At 33.6% G+C, this 23,453-nt stretch overlaps 3 protein-coding genes across 3 annotated transcripts in view; 2 read left to right on the plus strand and 1 right to left on the minus strand.

Annotated features, from left to right (window-relative positions):
• Positions 1-23,453, plus strand: part of shot (dystonin-like protein short stop) — an 86,905-nt gene that overhangs the window by 61,507 nt on the left and 1,945 nt on the right. Inside the window, exons 64-78 of the mRNA XM_090116091.1 lie at positions 256-383; positions 2,840-2,916; positions 3,439-3,510; positions 5,942-6,016; positions 7,005-7,176; positions 7,524-7,641; positions 8,031-8,140; positions 11,189-11,311; positions 11,804-11,921; positions 20,511-20,722; positions 21,053-21,210; positions 21,328-21,434; positions 21,539-21,701; positions 22,010-22,078; positions 22,656-23,006. Coding sequence (XP_089972217.1) covers positions 256-383; positions 2,840-2,916; positions 3,439-3,510; positions 5,942-6,016; positions 7,005-7,176; positions 7,524-7,641; positions 8,031-8,140; positions 11,189-11,311; positions 11,804-11,921; positions 20,511-20,722; positions 21,053-21,210; positions 21,328-21,434; positions 21,539-21,701; positions 22,010-22,078; positions 22,656-23,006 — 2,053 coding nt within the window. The remainder of the gene's footprint in view (positions 1-255; positions 384-2,839; positions 2,917-3,438; positions 3,511-5,941; positions 6,017-7,004; positions 7,177-7,523; positions 7,642-8,030; positions 8,141-11,188; positions 11,312-11,803; positions 11,922-20,510; positions 20,723-21,052; positions 21,211-21,327; positions 21,435-21,538; positions 21,702-22,009; positions 22,079-22,655; positions 23,007-23,453) is intronic.
• The window catches only part of LOC149897438 (coiled-coil-helix-coiled-coil-helix domain-containing protein 7), a 78,264-nt gene that overhangs the window by 14,987 nt on the left and 39,824 nt on the right, over positions 1-23,453 (plus strand). The gene's annotated exons all lie outside the window — the stretch shown is intronic.
• Positions 13,558-15,716, minus strand: wls (Wnt ligand secretion mediator). Its single transcript, XM_090116089.1, has one exon. The coding sequence runs from the start codon at positions 15,597-15,599 to the stop codon at positions 13,968-13,970; it is 1,632 nt and encodes a 543-aa protein (XP_089972215.1). The 5' UTR covers positions 15,600-15,716; the 3' UTR covers positions 13,558-13,967.

Below are 23,453 nucleotides of genomic sequence, written 5' to 3' on the forward strand. Positions count from 1 at the left end.
TTTAAAAAACTATAGAATAGACCTATGTCAAATTTTCTCTTTACGTTTTTATTAACTTTTTTATTAACAAAATATAGTTAACTTCAACACAACCAAATCTAGCCTTTGCTTTTCTTATACTACTAATAGTTTAGCTACTACAATAGATTTTTTAATATTTTTTTCAAATACAGCCTACTATATCTTTTTATGCTACTAACAGTTCAGCTATTACTTTACATTATTTTTTATAAATCTACCCCCATTTTCGCACAGCCCTCGAAGCGGAACCATTGCCAGAATCTATAGAAGTGCTGGAAGGTCTGATAGAAGACCACAAGGATCTGATGGAGCACACGCAGAAGAGGCAGAACGAGGTCGACCGCGTCTGTAAGGCGTACCAGGTGAGGGGACTAGTTTAGATTGAGTTTGTTGAAAAAAGGAAAAAAATAATAGATTGATAACTTCCTTTTTTGGAATCGGTTCAAAAGAGGAAGACAAATACTACCTACCACCATGTATCGTAAATATAGACTACAACAACAATCTTTTGAATAAGACAACAACAATTGGAAAAAATAAAATGATCGATTTAAATAACATAATACTAAGTATATATCTTTGTGATAAACAAAAATGAAAGATTAACATTTCTTGTTGTTGCAAATGTTACTCCAGTTAAAAGATCTGTCTTGATGGACTCCGTATTAAACACATAAAAATATAAGCCAACTGGCTGACAATCATAGCAACAGCTCGATTTTACGAAATTAAATAAAAAAAAAGTGTGTGCGTGTAACCTTTACGCGCGATTGAAGTAAAACTTCTTTGGCGTTGACGACATATATCACTGAAATGATTAAATATTAACTTAAATAAATAAATATTATATTATAATTTAATTATATTTATTATTCATGTGCTTTACAAAGATTATTTAAATGTTATATTAATATTATTCATTCGAAACAGGTAATTGAATGTCATCATAATTTCTTACGTACGAAATTATAGGTTTGTGGTAACTATAATGTGAAACATAAATTTTACTCTCTAAATTTGCTACTTTTCTTGAAAATACAGCATCTATCGTTGTACCGAAACGCGTTGTTGAATGAAGTCGAGAAGTATTCATAGATAAATCAAATTTTTCTTCTAAAAAATCAATTAACGGCTGAGATTCCTGAGAGCGAAAATTAACATTAAAATCTCCAGTTAGAATCATCGGTAATTCATGATAATTACTATTTAAAAGTCGAGAACCTTCAATTGTGAAGTGAAGTAATTGCTGATGAATAAATTTTATGATATTTGTCAGGCTAGTATTTGTAGAAATATAAATAACAACGATAATCACAGGTTGGTCATTCGTATTAACACATCGAACCAAGGCGATGTCACCAATTTGTGAAACCTCATCGGAAATTTGTGATAATATAGTTGGTGAAATATTTTGAATTGGTGTTACATTGTTCAGTGTATCTGTAGATGAATGATATACAGCTACTCCACCAGCAGTTGAGTTGGGTCGTTTGTATTGGGTAACGCAATAAAAATTTTCAATAAGAATTTGTTCGTCATTTTTCATCCAAGTTTCGGAAAATAACAGCAATGTGGACCTTTTTAATACTTTATCATTCAGATCAGAAACATGAGCACGTAAACTTTGGCAGTTGAAGGAAAATAGTGTAATGTTACTCTCATTTACAAGGTTATATAATTCTTCCTGTTGTGTTATTAGGCGAGAATTTGAAAGTCTTTCAAATTCACACTGTAAATCAACTATTCCCCCTGGACGCTTTCTTCCATGATAAAATTTGTTGTCATCGGTGTTTGAGACAATGAACAATCCATTTATATCAGTTACTCGTGATAATGCTACATATAACAGCTGCTGACTGTGACTTTTATTGTATTCATAAACGATTTGATCAAAAGTACCACCTTGAGACTTATGTATTGTAAGCGCACAAGCAGATACTAATGGAAAGTGATTTCTCTTTGCAAATATTGTCTTATTTCTATTCATTGGTACAGATGACGATCTTCGTAAAATTGGGACTGCTGTTCTACTAATGTTTAGAGTTTGAATATGATGGGCAGCTTTTTTCCTAATTTTCTCTCCTATCTTACCAGGAAACTCAAGCCATAAGCGTATGATGTTATCACTGTCATCACGTTCAATATACACTAACTTTCCAACACAACCGTTGGCTAAGCCATCAGATACATCAATATTGGTTGTAATAATGTAAAATTTGTTAAGAACTAATATGATTTCATAAGGCGATCCTCCTGTATCAATAACTGACATTTTATGAAATTGTTGGCGTACATATGCTTCTTGTTCAACTGAATGACAACCTATATACATATCTGTTGCTATGGATACTACTTTGTCTTCAGCAATATTTAAAATAGATTGATTATAATCCGCAACATGTTTATTTTTATTTTTAATTTACTTATTTTAAAAGTAATAAATAAACAAGTATATTTAGAGATTTTCAAAAAATTTTGCAATTTAAAATAATGTTTTTAAAACTGTTGAATTTTTCATTCACTTTGCTATTCACAAATGATCCGTTTGAAAATTTGAAAATAAATAATCCTAATTGATTATGATATTTGCCACTAGCTGGCGTGTAAGTCAAGAAGCGTGTAGTATATGACACATACTTACAACCAATCAGAATTATTATTTTTAAATGGCGGAAACTACACAGACTATAGTAAGCGTTACTTCCGTCAGAAAAAAAATCTGAGTTACTCCCTAGTCGCGCCTAAAGAAGTTTTACTTCAACAAGTCGTTTACAACACATAAATGATTACTATTTATACAAATTATTTTTTTTCTCAGGTCAAGAGCCAAAGCGTAGGCCGCGAGTCGACACCGCGCAAGGTGTCCGCCAAGAGCGCAACGAAAGCAACGCCAGGGTATGTCACTAGTGTTTTATGTGTTAAGCTTCATAGATATATTGCTTAGATCGAGTGTATGGGGAAATATGCTATTAAGTGACTTTTTGTAGATGTTTTTTTTTAATAAAATTTTACGTAGTGAATTTTCTTCTTTTAAATCTCTTGTAAAGAAGTAGGTAGTTGTTTTATTATAGAATAATTTGTCACTTTACGATTTACTATATTTTTTTCATTACAAGTAGTTAGTTACTTATACACATTTCAATGTAATAAAAAATGGTCCATAGTTGAGCTTACAATTTTTTTTTACAACATTACTAGCATATTTCCTTAATACATGATCTAAAAGCAATATTCACATATTTTCACTCTCAATGTGTGTCTTATTTTTTATTAATTCATTCATTAATTTTGTGTGTGTCACTTTGCTTTACAATATCACATCATGCCATTTCGTTCTCGTGTCCGTGTTCTCACATCGTTTTGTCTCTTTCACCCGCCCGCCGCCATCTTGTGACGTCATTGCATGTCGACCAATAGGCGCGGCTCGCAGCACGACTTGAATAGAGATAGGTCAATGTCACCGGACTATTATGGCACTAGGCGCTATAGGTGTGTATTTTTTGTTGTTTTTTTCTTTGTTTATATCATTTTTTCATATTATTTAATAAATTTGGTTATTTCGGCCTGTTAATTTTTTGAGATATGGAAATGGCCCGAAGTATTCAATTGGTTTTTTTAATTAATTTTACATCTTTTACACTTTTTGATTAATAACGTGCTTTTAAAATTTATGTTTAAACAAGTTGGGTAGAGAATGGTTGATCAAATACAACAGAATTACCTACTTATTATCATACATTTTTTGTAAAAAAAATATTTTATTTTACCCATCGAATAATAATTTCGAATTGACCAATCACAACCGTTCTCTACCCACCACACAATCACTGAACTAGCTTCATCTCGCTCTAACATATTGTAAATGTCGCTTTCTGTCTCATCTATGTCACGCTTGGCCGGCGCAGGTCGAGGATTCACATGCGAAATAGGAGAGGAAGGTTTGATGTGGTTTTTATTTTAGGATTGATTTTAGATTTTGAGTTTTTTGTAGCGGAAATTACTTCAATGCATTTTTTGGGATTTTTTTCAAAATTTTTTGTAATAAAAAAATTTTTTGTTGATTTTAATAATGCATATAATTTTCATGTGGGCGCTATTTTCAATCATTAAGAGATGTTATTTTATAAATTTAAAGTGAGATATTTACATAAGGTAGTGAAATAGAATCATATGTTTGTTTTAATTTATTATCAATAAAAATAAGAACATGATCTTATAATAAATAATAATAATTTATTATCAATAAAAATAAGAACATGATCTTATAATCTATACTTATAATAAATCTGTAGAGAGGCCAATTCTGTACATGAAATATATTTAAAAAAAACTATGAAGGGGTGATAAGGGATCGCTACTGATGCCAAAAATGCAATCAGTAAAATTTTTGTCTGTCTGTCTGTCTGTCTGTCTGTCTGTCTGTATATTCGTTATAGAAACAAAAACTACCCGACGGATTTTAACTAAATTTGGCACAATTATTCTTCATACTCCTGGGCAGGTTATAGTAAAAGAATCATGTAAATCGGTGTAGAAACACCAAAGTTATACATGAAATACGTTATAAGTCATCGCGCGTGAATACAGAATCATGCCATAACATTGCCATAAGGATTATTTTTGTGTATCAGTTGCCGCGTTCGACGCGCTGCGCGGCGGGAGCTATAAAAATTAAAAAGGCGGCGGGTCTGCACCCGTTTCGCTTTGTCACGATATCACGTGTGAATGGCTGAACCGATTTCGATTATTCTTTTCTATTATATTCCTTGAAGTACGAGGATGGTTCTTATGTAGAGAAAACGTAAATATGTACCACGGGCGAAGCCGGGGCGGACCGCTAGTAAATAATAAATATATCTAAAATAAATAATATCTAAAATAATATTATTAATGAATTACTCAGGAGTCCATTTTTATTGATTTTTTTTTGCAAAATACATTTGAAGTGGTTTTCTAGCAAGAGTTTTTTGTGTGTCGCAGCTTAATTAGATAATAGAAGAGTTTTATGCTTTCGAAAGCTTTTGATTTGGTAGTTAAAGTAGCTAGACTAGTTTACGTAGATAGAACAGTGTGCTATTTTTTTTTTAGTTTGAAAAATCGATCAAATTATTCCTCTATGATCGTTTTAATATCATATCATCGCATGAGGTTGAAATTTAATTGTAAGGACTCGTTTGTGGGTGTTGATGTTCATAAAAAATATTGGTTTTCGGTTAGCTTGCATGAGTATAACAAAATAACGTTTCATAATCATTATTTAAAAATAAGGTGAAACTAAAGTAAAAACGTAATCTTGCATGAAGGTCACGCAGAGAAATAAACGGATTTTTTTATCTTTAAATTTTTTCTACTTATATTTTTTCTCAACTCACAACACTCGCTTAAGGAATAACTCTGTAGCAGCTGTCGACTAACAAATGGGTTTGTACTTTTTTAATTACACTGTCTGTCTGCAAAGTGCACAGGAAGTTGGCTTAACGTTATCGCGGTATTATCTCATAACTTTCCTGTTATGCAGGTGACGTTCTTTGTCCCCTGTGTGCTTTCGAAACCTTGTAACTATCTATGGTTTTAAAACTTACTATGGATTCAAGAATATGTATATAATTTCGTTTCTTTTAAACATGAAAACGTTGATAAAATTTGTTATGTAAAATAATGTTTCAATTTGTTCTGATCGCTTTTTCTAGAATCAATAAGAATTAAAACAATTCGTTATTATTGAATGCGTTTATGGAATAAAATACAACCTAATAGTTGCAAAAAAAAATTTTGCAACTTTTTTACGTTTTCTAAAAATGAATTTTAAGCCAACTTAAACTAACCACCTAACACCGACGAGCTAAGCACAACTAACTACGCGACTGGCTATGGGTTTGTATAATCTGTGCGTGTATTTTGATAATCTGTGTTGCTTTAGTCGCGCGAGCCCCGGCAGAGATTCGCCGGATCGTATCCTGCCGCACTACGGCCCGCGGTTCCCGGCCAAGGGAAGGTAAGGACAACCATAGATAGGTAGAGTTAGGTGTCAAAAAATATCATAGACAATTCAATATTGGGGGTTAGGTGTCAAAAAATACCATAAACAATGCAAGATTTGAACGTAATAGTCAAAAAACTAATTGGTCCTATAAGTTCTTGATCAATTTTTTTAAAAGTGAATAAAACATTCACTTTAAAAAGTTTTAAAGATTAAAAATGGTCAACCAAGCAAACGAATTCGATAATAATATTCCATTTTTAATAACTGGGCTTTATCCATCTACATTGTGTTTACATGTTCATTTTATCTATGGGTACACAATCTTTCTATTCATTATAATACTCGACGGCATTCATTGACATTCCGAGAGGGGTAAAGTGGTCGTACAAAAGACGAAGGGTGCTTCATTTTAATGCAATCTTGTGTGAAGTAGAGTTAATTTAATTATGTCCCTGCTTCTAAGAGTTTTTGAATGGGATGAATGCATGTTTTTGTTTGCTTTTGATAAATTATGTTTGTTTTTTTTATGCTGTAAAATTGTGTGTAAGGGTGAATTAAGCTTTAACCTTTCAAGGCCTTGTAGTTTGTTGCTTCTTTTGATAGATTATTTTGTATTTGTAACATAATTCTTAGATTGATATAATTTTTGATACAAACAAAATCTAGTGTTAGTTTCTACTATGATCCAAAATCCAAATGATATTTTTAATACTATTCATTCTATCTTATTATGAAGCCTATTTTTTTTCCAAATTACATATCATCCTTTACCTAATTCAATTATTTTGGAATTACACTGCCTAGACTTACTTTTTCCAACAGCAAAATTATTAAGATACACGTGTAATTCAACAAAAAAAGAAATGAACTTAGTATAAAAAAGTCGACAGCTAGAATTTTTTCCAAAAAAATCATACTCTGGTGCAGCTCTAATCGAAAATCCGTTAATTTTCGATTCCATCCATTCTTTATAACAAACTAATCTCCCAAAACATAACAGTGCGGGTGCCGAACCGGAATTCAGATCAACCCGCGTGAAACAGCTATGGGACAGATGGAGACACGTGTGGTTACTCGCGTGGGAGCGCCAGCGCCGCTTGCACGAGCGGCTGGCGCACTTGCGCGAGTTGAGACGTGTGTCCAACTTCAGCTGGGACGACTGGCGCAAGCGGGTAAGGAAAGCAAATTAAGCTAGGACACGTTCAAAAGCTTTGCATTCGTATTAAACTCTGCCTAATAGATACGTGAGCAGAATTTACTTCGGACATTTTTTGAGCGTGACTCTGAGTCCAGTTGTTAATAAAATTGTACCTCAATGTTGGCAAGTTGTTTTCAGTGGGAATCTCTTACATAAAAAGGGGATACCTATGGGAATAATTGCAGGATAAATATAAAAGATAAGCCTGCAAATTAACAGTGAAAAGAACCGTTTACTTTCAAATTCTCATGTCTTTAACGAAAATTCATCAGTTACTGCGTTAGCTAATACAATTTTTGATTCTACCATTTTCCCACACAGTTCCTCAAGTTCATGAACCACAAGAAGTCCCGTCTCACGGATCTGTTCCGCAAGATGGACAAGGACAACAACGGCTTCATTGCAAGGAACGAGTTCATCGATGGCATTATAAATACGAGTGAGTTTGTGTTACATTGACGGTTTTGTATGGAGGTTTGTGGGGTTTGGAATGAGTGGTGTGGTGTTGAGAAGCAACGTACAGGGGTATTTTTGTAACATGCGTATTTTTTTCCACTTTTGAGTTGATGAATGGCCTTTTTTTACAAGATTTTATTTATTTACATAATATGATGTGGGAAGTCTATTATTTTATGTAATAATTTCACTCATACAATTCAAAAAACTTATGGGTTACAGCAATAACATTTGTACTTCACAACAAGCTCACTTATTCTTAAGCTATATGTACCACTGGAAAGCTTTTGTGAATTTTGAAAATTGAATAAAATTGGCATTCTAGTTACATAAGTATTGGCAATAAGACAAAAAATGTTATTTTTGTGTCAGAATTCGACACGTCGCGTCTAGAGATGGGCGCCGTGGCGGATCTGTTCGACAGAAACGGCTCTGGACTCATCGACTGGGAGGAATTCATTGCAGCGTTGCGACCTGATTGGGTGAGATATTTTTTATTAAAAAGTATTAAAAAGTTTAATAAACAAATTGGTAGAATAAAAATTTACTATCTGTTAGATTTATGGCAAATGGCAATCATTAACCAATTATATTGTTAAAAGTAACAACGGTCCAATTAAATGTAATTTTTGTATTATTCAATCATCTGCTGAATTTAAAATCATACTAATATTATAAAGCTAATTACATTTCCCGCAACCGGAGGCCCCAAAAGAAACTCAGAAATACTTAGAAACTACATTTAATGACTAAATTGAGACTTTTACACCCATGTCTGCACGATGCAGACCGGAGTTAAAGAATGAATTTATACATTTTAATAATTATAAAGACGTAAGCTTGGATGCTAACTCAGGCAAATCGGACTATCATTCTATTCCCGTGCGAACGGCGTATTCATCAGTTTCGTATGAAGGCAGGGCCGTAACTCCTCCCGCCGAAGTTCAGCGACCATTTTGGAATTTTGTGACAAAATGTTGCTGGAAGCTGGGGCTCATCTGCTCATCTGTGGTCCTCTATAAAGTATGTGTCGATCTGCGTCACATCGTGTATCAAATGGCCAAAATTAAGACTGCACCAACCAGAATTATGTATATAGGGATAGTGATTTGATATATTACAGGATCGTTTTCTATAGCGATGGGGGATTGCATTAAAACTTGCTATTGGATTTTGTGCAAATCTTCCAAATTAACTGAGTTGAGAATTGCGTATTATTATCTTGTATTTTATTTATTTCTAATGTCCTTGATATCTGTACCGCTTATCTTCAGTGCCTGTTCCTTAATTTTGTCATTTACATTATAGATCTTGAAATTCTCCGACTCGAACATACATCCAGTAGGTATAGCTTTAATAAGAATGTACCTTGGAGTATGACAAAGTCCTCTTGTTGCATTTATAGTAAGGTTTTAGATGAGCGTGGTAAAGATAGTATCTAATGTCGTTCATCTAATTCTTGCGTCGTTTCTTTTGAGAGTGAAATAACTGTCGTCTCGCAGGAACTATTTAAGGTTTGATTCTGAATCTGAATGAAGTCCTGAATACAGTCCGGCTTCGTCTGAATTTGATTGTTTTTCGATTCGTAGAGATACCAGATATTATACTTCGGGCATTCAGCCTCTATGTACAAGAATGAGTTACTGTTAGTTGCTATATATGGATAGGAAGGGATGAGGGCCTGCCTATTCTTTTTTGGAAAAATAGCTAAATGAAATAAATCAAGAATATCTGTAGAAACTAATGGAAATTTAAAAATAATTACAATTTGCTTATTCGAAAAGTAGTATCCACGCCTAAGTATATTATAATATTCCCTATCTTTTAATTCTTATATTTGATTCTCTTATAATAAATCTTACCTAATTTCTTAATCATCTTCCTAACTGTTTCCATAACTAACATTGAATGGTGATTAGCTAACTTAACATATCTAATAATTGTCATTTAATTTTATAAGAATTGAATTAATGCGAAATTAATTTTCTTTTTATTTTCCACCATCTGAGAAAGAATACTATGATGGCTATTTTATATCATTAGATGATATAAACTGAATGCTCATTTTTTTTTTTGAAAAGCTTAAATGAAATTGTCATATTTTATAGCATCTTTGTAATTCAAATTAATACCGGTAATACCTATGATGATCGATCCTAATCTTCACAGTCAGTAAAGCTATTACAAGCATAGTGTGTAAAGTTCGGATCATATGTCTAACGATAAGGCGATTCACTATTGTAAATACGAATAATTCTCGGAATAAAAGTCAGGGCCGTACTCAGTTGGATATAATTCATGCATATTCATTTCACGCATTTTTAAATAATTATGTGTTAAAGGTAAACCTCTAACAGGTTTACTTAAGTGCTTTTCTATCATTTTTACTAATTATTAAAATTATTTTTATTCTGTAAAAAAGATGCATTTAATTCTCCGTACAAAAATTCTAATGATTAAATTAAATTGAATGAAATGAAAAATTTATTTGTCACAATTTTTAAACGTTTTTTCAATTGAAATCGGCCGCATATATATTGAATTCTTGAACCTAAGGCCTCCGATAAACCGCGAATAAAAGCTTGTAGAATAATTTTTATATGAAGTGTACGTTTTGTCTCTTTGATCCTGAAATTATTTATTAATGGATTTTGAATACCTACTCAATTTTGAGTATGCTATTCGAGTTAATTGTAATTTTATTCAATTTATCATTGATTAAGAAATTAGGCTAATCACTATAACTTTGTAATCTAATTCTAGTAAATCTAAGTTCTTATAATATCTAGTTAATTTTAAAATAAATCTCTACTTTTTTCTAAAACTAGTCTACGAGCAGCCTAAATCGATGTAGTGCTCTCGGGAATTAGACTTTCACGGATGGAAAATCTTGGAAAGGAAATTAGGACTAAAAATAATATAAACTAGAAAAAGGAAGCAACACAGAACTATTCTATGTACTTACCAATAATTAATCTGGTTACTTTTTGGGATCGATGTTTGATTTAGCCTCCAGGCCGCAGAAATCGTAGATTCTGGATCCTCGTAGCGATAGCGAGGTCACTATCTATGCCACGTTTTTTGAGGATCCTACCGACTGCGCCAATTACATTTCCCGCAACCGGAGGCCCCAAAAGAAACTCAGAAATACTTAGAAACTACATTTAATGACTAAATTGAGACTTTTACACCCATGTCTGCACGATGCAGACCGGAGTTAAAGAATGAATTTATACATTTTAATAATTATAAAGACGTAAGCTTGGATGCTAACTCAGGCAAATCGGACTATCATTCTATTCCCGTGCGAACGGCGTATTCATCAGTTTCGTATGAAGGCAGGGCCGTAACTAGCTGAAGAGTTTGTTTATTTGTTTGTTTGAACGCGCTAATCTCGGGAACTACTGGTCCGATTTGAAAAATTCTTTTTGAATTGTCTTTATTGAACTTTTTAAATAGCTCATTATTATAGATCAAAGACAAAAAAAATCTTCAAATTTTGTTACTTAATTTGTTTATTTTCCCCACAGGTTGAACGTCGCGGACCTCCCACGGACGCTGACAAGATACATGATGAAGTCAAGCGACTTGTAATGCTCTGTACCTGCCGACAGAAGTTCAGGGTCTTCCAGGTTGGGGAAGGGAAGTATAGGGTAAGTGTTGGCATATATTTATTGTTAATATGCAATAGTGCTTAATATATTCTTAGTTTTGTATTAATTTAGTTTAGTTTTAAATTATTATATGTATGTTAGTCTGTAAGGTATTTATAATATGGGTCTGTACAATTTATTGTCTGTTACCTGAAATAAATAAATAAATAAATAAAAAAAATAAAAAAAATATATGTGAAATTTCGAGGTGTCACTTAAGCCTTTGTAGAAGTTCATTTTATAGCTATTCTTTGGGTCATAGACAAAAAATGTAGATAAACGACGGTAGGTTTTGTTAATAACACTATTTATTAGGTTCTTATAGGTTACCCCGCATGGAAAATGTTTAAAAAAATACAGCAAAGTATTTGTTTAGTTGATTTTATCATGAGTTATATTTCAAACTACTTACCGAAAAATGCAAAAAAAAGCAATATCCACAAAAATGAACCGCTTATTCCTAAATTAACGTCCAAAAACTACCCGCAACAGTTCGGCGACTCGCAAAAGCTCCGACTCGTGCGCATCCTCCGCTCCACAGTGATGGTGCGCGTCGGCGGCGGCTGGGTCGCGTTAGATGAGTTCCTCGTCAAGAACGACCCGTGCAGAGGTATGTAATAAAAAAAACATGCACACTCTGTGCGCTGTCTACTCTGTGGCCGAGCCTGTGTCATGTGTCAGGGGTAAAAAAAACTTCTTGCCATTAAAAAAAAAAGTGAATAATAAAAGATTGACATTGGATATGTCAAATTTGAATGCAATGACAAATGTCGATTGTTTTTGGATGTTGTTTACCGTTTTTTTTTCGTAGAGATCGATTTATGAATTAATGTGCGAAGAATCTTTGATAAATCACTAAAGTAAATTAATTTATAATTATGCAAGGATAATTCATCGATAATAATATTATTGAAAATTCTCAAATTTTATTATTAAATTCATTCATAGACTGCCTCCTACATTTGATTGATTTCGATAGTAAAATCTCTATGGCACTTTATGGTAAAAATATTACATTCTAAATTACGCAGTAGGTAAATTTACTCAAGACATTATGACACAGCCTCGGAAATTATTAATTGAATATTTGCTTACTAGATACAAGTAGATGACGCTCGACTATTATTAAATTCCTATTATTTAGTATCTAAATATTTTACTTTTAAGAAACTTCCATGGAAAAAATGAGACCTAAACATTATTTTTTTCACATCTAGTAAGCAAATATCACCTAATTTAAAAATGTCCGTTAGATTCAGACAAAGTAAAGTAAAATTCACGAAATACCTAGTTACCGTAATATTATTATTACAAACTAAAAAAAAACGAAGTCTGAATCTAACGTAATTTACTTGCGTTCACAAAAAGAATATGTTTAAAAGCTTTTAATGAAGAGAATTCATGCAAACTTTAGTCTTAACATTACGGTATATTTGCGTCGAGTTAGGTACATAGTGTAGGTGGACTGGATATTCTAGTGAACGCAGGTAAATGACGTAATCGTGGATAATTCGAGATGGTTCTGCATTCACTGCCACGGAAATAACTTACCTAACGAGTAAGGAGTATAAAACAAAAACTATTCAAAGACATGAAATTCTATATTGAAATATTAAGTTGTAATTTTTATTAAATAGATGTCGAATGCAAAATCATGGAGTCATGTTTTTAAACAAGTCTATTTTTCATATTTTTTTACTAATACTCATCTGGAATTTACATTAAAATGGGATATAGTTAATCATTAATCAATTTTTAACATTTTAAAAACATGGCTTACCTATTATCCTAGTATAATTTAGCGTAAGAAACTTGAAAACAAGTTGAATTTATATGTTAAATGTTTTCTAATTAATGTTATTGAATTATATACCAAAGAAATATATACAAAGAAATTAAAAAATACAATTATTTGGTAGCATTTAAATTCGATTTGTTTTCTGATTTATCTCGAAATATGTTATATTATTGACTTTCTAATGTATGCATAATTTAGTTATTAGCAGCATTGAAAGTCAATTGGTGAGTTTAATATGGTATAAGAATTCAAAGTGTCAATCCTAACGCGAAAATGTTTGTGTTAACCCCCATAACAATATTGAAACGTCCATTAACAGGTTTGACGGGCAATTCAGCTCTATAAGTACAATTAATTGATTAAAAATTATCCAAAACTAACCTACGCTAAATAATTAATTAATTTTAAATAAAGCAACATTACGAAAATTCCAAAAGAAAAGTCTCAATACATTTTCAAAATATTTATTCGCTAATCACATACAAAAAAAATACACTACAGTCAAATATCATTAACGATACTGGCAACACGAATTAAATACATAATGTAAATGCGTTATAAAAAAATCATGGAAAATATCACAGAAAAATTAATGGCAAACAAATTTAGGAATTCATACAAGCTTTAGAAAGATCAAGGCCATATACCTGAATCAAGAATGTCGAGTGACTCAGATTTACCTGAGCTAATATAATGTTTTAAGTAAAAGATAGCTTACAACTATTTCTATATCTAACAAGGTTATGTTCACTTAGATAGTACTCCTATATAAGGAGTTGTAACGTTAAATATTTGAGTTGCTCGCGTAATACTGATTTTTAACTACAAAGCTATACAATGAGATTCTTAAGTACAAGTTTAGTCTACGGTAGGCTTCGCGATAAACGACGTTAGCGAGGAAATCTCACTGCGCTCGCTCGGAATGCGGTTAAATTCTATTTCCTCGCTCAAGTTCTGCGTGTCTGATGTAGTGTCGCTCTCGGGCCAATGTTTGTGGCTAGGCGCGTACAGTACCAACAGGGCGAATATATAAATATTCCACATTCCATACACTCCAGTAAAAAATGCAGATGTATACTCCAATTCAATGTTCTCGTCCCACTTCCATTGCCCCTCGGCAACTTGTCCGAGAATAAATCCAATTACCGTCATAGCGGCGCATATCATTGTCGCCAACATTAGGAATTTAAAGCGGTATATTATCCCTTCATAGTGCAAGCGACGCACGGAACACATGGCCGGTAGAGATTCTCTCTTATGAGATATATTTATAAACACTTGCCATATCATAAAGCTCAAAAACATGAAATATATTCCAGTTGAGATGCCCGCTAGAATTATAAATGAAAGAGCAAGATTTGTTCCCAGTTCTGTGACCCAGATTGAGTAAAATGGGTTCCGTAGCTGTATGCCCCGCTCGCACATATCAAATACAAATAGTGACACACATCCCAAGAGAACAGCGCTCAAATGACGCCAATATTTTCTTAAAGTGTTCTTAGTTTTCGCTTCTTGAATCATCATGTGTTCCCCGGCAAAAACAAGCCAGAAGGAAAATAAACTAGCATAGAAGAAGCCCTGTCTGACATCACTCAATAGTAACATAAATGGTAGATCGAAATGAAGTGTTAAGTACTCAATTGGCATGTCTAGTATACACATAGCTATTCCCAGAGCAAATAACATTTCTTCCAACAGTACAGGCTTCCGTTGCAACAAATGTATTCTTCGCCAGAACCAAGCCAATATACCTATGATGCACGGAAAGAATACTGTTTTCAAAGACAACCAAACTTTGGTGAATCCTCCATTTTGATTTATCACAGTGACCCACATGTCTTGTATGTGTCCAATGTGTGCATTCATGTCCTTTGTATCAACTGGAAGTCTAATATTTAATAAATAATAGTCGTGATATAGTGAACCGAGTTCAAACAAAGGCATTGCTGTGCAATTATACAAATATTCCTCACTCTTCATTTCAATATCGCAGTCTAGATTCCTTTTTTCAACTGAGAGCGTGTATAATTTCCATGCATCGTCTGGATCGCCTTTATTTCGATACGCGAGCCGGGCATCGATCGTCACTGTACTATGCGGTTTAATTTCCATCTGTGAATGGTATTTTATATCCATTTGAAGCACTCCAATCAAGTTTTGCTGCCATCTCGAGTAGTCAAAATTCTTTCCTTCCCGAGGAACCGGCATTTGAAAAGCGAAAACAATGTCCGATTCGGACAGGTCGTGGTGTAAATCGGCGAGGTTAACGGTCTCGCATATACCCTTGCCGCGGTTGTAAAACCACTTTGTCGTGTCATTTTTCTCCTTTGTCGTGTCTCTACAAACAGTTCCTAGGATTGTTTGCGCGTTTGCCGGCATGGGCGCGACCAAACCACCTATCAAAAAACATACCACTTGACAAAGCAATAAAAACGATATGAGCACTGCCAATTTGCGACCGCTTAGATTTTCAAGCACTGTTCCAGTCATTTTTGCTTACACATTTATAAGACTGCACGTAGATCTTGATAACTTTGAGACATTAATTAAAATGTTTTTATAAAATATTTTCGAGCCCGACGCAAACTGAACAACGCGACCGCCGAAGCGATGCTTTTCAAGTGACATGCGCAATTGCATTGTTGCCAGTATCAATCCGAACCGAAAACGTTAATAACGATACCGATAACGATTCATGTTGAATATCGTTATAATAAATTAATATTATTAAATGTTTTAAAAATAATCTATTATCACACACATTATTAGTCATATTTTTTTGCAAACACTGCATTACATTACTCACACATATGAAACATTCCTAAAACCAAGCTAGATTTAGAAAATATTCGGCTAAGTTATCGTAATTTTTTCGTATTTGATGTTGCTACTAATTTACTAATTTGTATTTGCTTTGCCCATTCCACTCCCGAAATTCCTGTTATTTTTTATATTATTTTATTGCGTTATTCCTCCTAAAACCAAACCGTGAATAGTATCATTAGTGCTACCGCTGCCTGATCCGAGTAAGCCGGAACAGCATGAAGCTTGCTGCCCGCTCGGTAAGAAATCTGTGCCTCCAGTGAATAAGGGAATAACTCAAAAACAGCACTTTTCAGGAGAGACAAAAAACTATATATCAATACTAAATCTTTATTAATTCAAAATTTTAAGCTTGTATGGGTAAGATATGATGTTAGACTATATTTTTACATATGAACACATATTGTAACAACCCCATAAATATACTTTTTTCGTGTTTTTTTGTAGTTGTGGCCTTATGAACGAGTAACTTCATGGAATAACTCAATGTATTCACATAACTTTTTTTTTACTCTTTGCAATATAACGACTTATGCCCTTATGCACTATGTTCATAATCGCACAACATGACTTATATTATTGCCAGTTTTGGTTTTATAGAAATGGTGTGACTTATTATGCTTGAAATTTGTGTACTTTATGACTCAATTGAGGCATTTTAGTGGAAAAACTATGCACGTAGCTTGAAAAACGAATGAAATCAACGGGTTTTTTTTATCGTTATTAGATAATAAAAACAAAACAACATTTAGGTATTTATGCATTTAACCCTAGAAGTCCAATCTACGTAAATTTGACGTATGAACTCTTCTATATTTACCATCGAATCGCTGCAAAATCTAGAACCAACTTATTAGCCGTCGAGACCTAGCAGTACATAGTTGGCTCATCCAGGTAAATTCCGCCATTTGGTTGTAAAGATGATGTTGTGCGTCATTTTGACGTATAATTGGGCTTTTCGTAACTTTTAAAATTGTTTCAAATTTTTATTTTGTGATTTATTTGAATAATTTTTTTCCAAGTCACGTTTCACATGATATCTATAGTATTATACTATAGATTGAGTATAAAATGTGATCCAGACAACTTTTATACTAGGACGAAAAACCTTCAATTTTAGTAAATGACGATTATTGTCCTCCGCTGGATTTGGACTTCAAGCAAAGGGATTGGGTGGCTGAAGATGTTGTCCGGAGTAAAACCGAATATGTTATGGGGTTTTGTTACCCATGTATAATGAAAGTCGTAGATTGTAAAATAAACCTTTAAAGCTTCACGCGTCCTACGTACATTATTTGCTCGTAACTAAATCAGTATGTTATAGTAGGACGCGTGAGAGATTAATCGATCTTTCAATAATACAGTACTATGTTGTTAATGCTATACAATGTTTCACCAGTCACCACAATGAGTCTAGTCTGTACAGGTTAGCAGGAGACAATCATTGAGTATTGGTATTAAATACGTATCAACTGCGTATTGCGTTTTGCGTATTAACTATTGTCCTAGTGAAAATTAATTGTCGAATCCACAGAATCAATTTAAAATTCGATCAAGTGCGTTCCGTTTCGGAACGCCACAGATAATAAAATATAGATAATAAAAGTGGCAACGCCACAATGTCATGGTGGTACACATTGAGGATACAAGCACTATAAAGAGAGAAGATAAGCCCGAAAACTATATTCCTGTATGTTCAGTTAATACAGGAAAAGTTATAGGTGGTCAGTGGCGATATTTTACGGCATGATATAGAATTTTAACAATTTCTATATCATATAATATCAAAATAATGTAGATAAATAAAGAAAATACAATGAGCCGCAAAGATTTTATGAAAAAATTAAGCACAGATTTGAAGGTGCCTTGGATGCAAATACGACTTGTGGCACGCACTTTGAAGAGACTCTACGTGACAAAAGGCCAATTTTTTCAAAATATGTGGTACCAGAGTATCCATAAAATGTTTACGAAAATGCAGGACCAAAGAAGTATCGATATTGCGGATTTTTTTCCTATAAAAAAGGCAAATTACCAAAGCACAGTGGCTAAAACGCTATATATGCGGAGAAAACAATATTCATAATTGTCAAGACTGGTTACTTATATAAATACTTTTTTTTTATGCGACTATTATAGACTATAGTATTATTGTCTTGATTATTGTAGTTAGATAATTTAAAAAAAAAAAGATTAAAAACGAGTTATTTTTTAAAAACTTACCCAATTATAAGAAGAAAATATAAGTTTAACATTTTTGTTGGCTTTTTTTAGATGATTCAATTATCGTTCTGTATTTATATAAACAAAGAGTATAATATCATTAAATGCACTTAATGTGTTAACTGTATTTTTAATATTTATTGCAAAAAATAGTTAATTTCCATAGAAATATATTAGTATCCCAAGTTAACTGATAAATACCTTTTTTAAAAAATATAAAGATTTGTTGTTGCAGATTTATTGAAAAAACGATTTAAAAATAATAAGGAATAGTGTGTGTTGTTTCCGTGCAGTATTCAATTAATAGACCAATAGCAACACGGCATTAATGCCAAACTGTCTCATGTCGTCACTTGAACCAATGACACTAAAAGAGTTGTTCCTTTATGCTCATGTTAGAAAAATGACACAAATGCGTTTATACTAAAATAGTGTTATAGGACTGATGGAACAAAATGAATTAAGTCTTTATTCAAAAAGTATAACTACACATACGTCTTTGTGTTCGTGGGTTCTTTTGACTCGAGACGAATAGTTCCTTTGCGATTGCCTAAAATGATGGATAAGGTAACTTATACCGTTAATCACACCCTACTTATACCGTTTGGGTCATTCGAAAAAATGGGTTAGGACGCAGCTAGAGATATGACCTTTTGATATGTTGTGTATTTTGACGAGCTGAATCCAATGGTGCAATAAAAACCAAAGGGAATAACTCGTCTTACTCCCTTATTCACTGGAGGCACAGAAATAAGGCTTGCTTCGAGAGCCTTGTTGTAGTAATACAATTACAAATTTTATTATTTGTTTTGAATTTAATAAGATATTTCTTTAATTCACTTTTATATGAAACAAGGTTCTTAGGCGAGTCGTATTCGTTGGTGTTGCTTTAAATATTATGTTTGCAATGGACGTGTATTATATTTTTGCTAGCAAATATTTTTCATTATTTAAATTTTTAATGGTATTGCTAGAATTCAATTTATTATAAATAGATTATTTCTTATTATGTATAAATACAGATGGTATTTCATTTGGATTTTAAAATCAAACAATTATTAATTTTAAAGTTTTGCTTCGTATATTCTGTAATTATGCATGTTTTGAATATAATTTGCCATTAAAATTGGTAGATACTAATATATTAAATGTAAATCAACTGCAGGATTAGCATGTTGCAACATTACATAGAAAAACTAATGATTAATTTTTTTTTAAATTCTTATGGAAACTATAAAAATGTAATTCCTAATTTTTTGCCGGTTTATTCTATAGTACGGTGAAAGTTAACTCGAACATCTTGCTGTTGATTTACAATGAATGGATATGATTTGGTGTGAGAATACTAATTGTATTTTACTGTTCCTATTCCTAATTGCACTTTTTTACAAACATGATTATGAATTGATTTTATGTTTATTTATTTTTTTTATTATTGCGTTTGTCTTTGTTTGACATGTTCTGATTTTGTTTGTTGTTTTTCCCCCTCACTTCCAATGCACGTCTCCTTTTTTGACACATTTTGGTGTTTTTTTGTTTAACCTACCCTTTTACCGAACGGTTTTATTTTCACCCTGTCCACTCCTACCCTTTTAACATCCTGCACTGGACGCCGCCCGCATGCAGCCAAGGGACGCACAAACATCGAACTACGGGAGCAATTCATTCTGGCTGACGGAGTGTCTCAAAGCATGGCTGCGTTCAGACCGCGTACGCCTCGCTCAAACACAAATACGCCTCCGTCCACTGGACCAATAACAAAGGTAAGTAATTTAGAGTTCAATCGATTTTTATTATAATACTATAAATATGATATTTTCTTTCTACAGGTTATGTTTAGTTATAGTTTCGCACTTGTACTACATATTACGCACAGTAGATATAGAGGGAGCAATCGGTTTGGGATTTTCTTTTTATTTTTGCTTTTCCGTTGAATCTTGTACATGGATAGACGTATCCATTTGCAAGAGCCAATTGCGTCGTGAGAACAGCATGTGATGAGCTCGTAGCGTTGTCGTATTGCATTAGTGTGCTCTGCTAAGCATTGAATCACCAGCTCGTGTAGTTTTTGGTGTTGTTAGTTTCTTTCATTGAAACCACTTGGATTGGAGAGGTGGCACGTCAACGCATTTGGATGTTATGGTAATGTATTCTGTTTGTCCTTCCCTCTAGATCCTTTCACACCCGTATTACACAAATAAACGCGTGTCCGTCGACTAGTGTGTGGACTAATCGTAACTCCGTCTGTACATTCGCGATTCGGCAAAAGATTGGCACTATGAAAGAATGTATTTGTTCTCAAATGTTTTCGTTCATCTTAATGAAAGACTTCCGATTTTCAATTGATGCGTTTAGCTGAAGAGTTTATGGAGCAGTTGAGGCCAATATTTGAGGCTTTAAGACAGAGGGAAGAGCTCCCATGTTCGTATCCGCTGCATGTGGGCTCTACGCACGGCACTAAGCAAGCTTTCATATACGGCCACTCAAGATCTCAAGGTTCGACGACACCGGGCGCCCACCACTATACCCACCATCATGGATATCAACCGTCTCCAGGATATCACTGGGTAATGATTAGGCTGTGTGATAGTTTGGCGGTTTTTGCACTTTATCAACCTTAACTTAACTGCAGCTGTGATTTGTTTGTATTTATTAGTTACTTGTAATTTTCTGTGTATTAGCCTCTGGAGACTTAATTGTAATCGATCTTCAATTCATCTTAGCTCGGCATGCACAAGTCACGTATTTGCCTTGATGTGTTTACAAGATCATGGAGTTTTATCATACACTAATACATTATTATTACTTTCATCATTCATACAGCTACATTGTACTTTATATCATCACATCTTTGGTTTTTATGTACAGATTTTCATTGTTATAATTAAATTGCATAGGTAAGAGAGCGAACTGCTCGCTCAGTGCCTATGTCAGCTGGTGGCGTCGCCGGAAGAGCTTCCAGGTCCTCGTTGAGTGCGGGAACACCTGACTCTCTCAGTGACAACGAAGCCGCTAGTGGATTAGGACAGAGATATAGAAAACCCAGCGTACCAAGGTAAAAAATAGAAACACTATTGATACAAATAAAAACTCAACATTACGTTTTTAGAAGGATTATAATAATATAATCGTAAAAATATAAATAACTGTTTCATTAAATTTATTTTCTTAGGTCAACATTGACTCCAGGAGGTTCAAGACCAGGTTCTAGGCCAGGTTCCAGAACCGGATCGAAACCACCATCAAGACATGGATCTAATTTGTCGTTGGATAGTACAGGTACATCAACTGACACATTATTATCCCCATTTCAAACAGAAACTGATGAGTATGTTGAGTCTGATATTACTATTTTTATATTTATACGGATTGTCTTTCTGTAGATGATGTATTAACGCCATCTCGCATACCAATGCGCAAGGTGACCAACACTCGGGCGTCGCTCGCCCGCGCCGCCGCTACGGCCAGCAAGTTGGGAGTCACGACACCTAACGGTGGATCTCGACCACGAACTCCGACAGGATTCTTAACACCAGCTAGCGGAAGGTGCGTTAAATTTACAAAATTCTAATGATATTAATGATGTATTTGATGACCTCTGCGTGTTGGACGAATTTTTGAACAAGTCCCGACGGGCTCTAGGTTTTAATTCAGAACCATAGAGACACTCTTGTACCTACTCTAGATACATTTATATCTTAACATTGTGTATAATATGGTCAGGATAATAACTAAACCGAAAATAATAAGTCATAGAGTTTCTATGGTTTTTTGTGTCTAATTTTCTACTTTGTAAAAATATTTTTATTCCTCTAAATGTGGTAATTACAATTGGTTTGAACGGGTATGGGCAGGTATCATAGCGGAGCGATGTACCGCACTTCCAGTATACCGACACTGTCACCGGTGCCCGCGTTAGTGAGGTACACTGAATGATTGACAATGCTAGAACTGTTTTTGATTGATTGAGGTGGCGCGTTGTTTTCGATGTGATCGCAATCTGAATGTGAATACTATATTAGCAGAGAAACTTACGTTAAAGATAAAAAATTGTAACCTAAAAACTCTGCAAACATATTTTGTTTCATAATATCTGAAGACATTTTATGAAACGTATTTATATTTCTTATTGCGATTATATCAGTAATTTGTTTGGATATGCACACGAGGAGCACGAGAATTGGTTGCTGGGGTGATTTTTTTACGTAGCAGCAAGGAAAATGCACATCTTGGAAATTATTTCGCCAAAGTTTTTCTTGTCTTTGTATTGTCATTGAATTTCATACATATGGTGGTGGTATTTCTTAAAAAATGGGGCAAAAAGTGGACTGAACGTGTGTCAGGTGCATGTCAGCTAGATCAAGTCTATTAACATTAAAAGCTAGTGTGGTATAAATATTAACCTATTTATTTATAAGTAAATATTAAAAGAAAAATAGTAATATGTATTTTTTATCTTTTCCTTTCCACATGCATCGATACTTAACACGGATAAAACAGCTCGACACATTCCCAGCCATCTTCAATGGCGTCTGAACACCCTAAATCCTTATCTCATAATCACCCTGCATTCCAAACCCAAGGTTCGACTAAAATCCCGATTTACGTCGGCAATCGATCTCAAAGGTCGCCGTCCATTGAAAGAAGACTGAAATCTATCAAGTCACACTCCAGAGAAACATCACAAGATCCTAGTCCTACTTCCCAAGATCCTAAGTCCGACCAAAGAAGTCCAGAAGACGATTCCTCCCTGTTCAGTATATCGGGAATGACGAGCGACAATGAGTACGAAAGTAACATAAGCGAATCAAGCGGGGACGCATCAAAACCAACCCAACGCGACGTTAAAGGGTACAGGCTTCTAGTGTTAGCTTTGTTTTTGGCCCGAATGTATTGATGATCATTTTTTATTTCACATGATATCATCGCCCATCAGTTATCAGTATCACTCGTTAGATATTTGAATCTACATTACATATAGATAATAAAAATTGTTTCATTTATTCAAAATATCACATAAGTATCACAACCCTTCACAACATATTCCCATATATTCATTATAGCTTGTATTTGTCGATACGATATTTTGCTTGGTGCATAATTTTACACTAATATTAAGCTTGAAGAACTAACCTAGCACTGTTTTTGGCTTTCATAAAAATGAATTAATACAAAGCATTTTGATTTTGACAACAATGATGAAAATGTGTATCATCTTAATATCAGCACTCTGTTGTATCTAGCTTTCATAAATCACAGCCTTATTGTATATTTTTTCTGGTTTTATTATTGCACATG

The sequence above is a fragment of the Colias eurytheme genome, chromosome 25 (genome assembly GCF_061535395.1).
Source record: "Colias eurytheme isolate Ceu_HAF_F1 chromosome 25, ilColEury1 Martin Lab GWU primary, whole genome shotgun sequence".
Classification (NCBI taxonomy): Eukaryota; Metazoa; Arthropoda; class Insecta; order Lepidoptera; family Pieridae; genus Colias; species Colias eurytheme.

Bases quoted from the DNA above. Each gene is read 5' to 3' on its own strand.
- wls (XM_090116089.1), bottom strand. From the start codon at position 15,599: ATGACTGGAACAGTGCTTGAAAATCTAAGCGGTCGCAAATTGGCAGTG.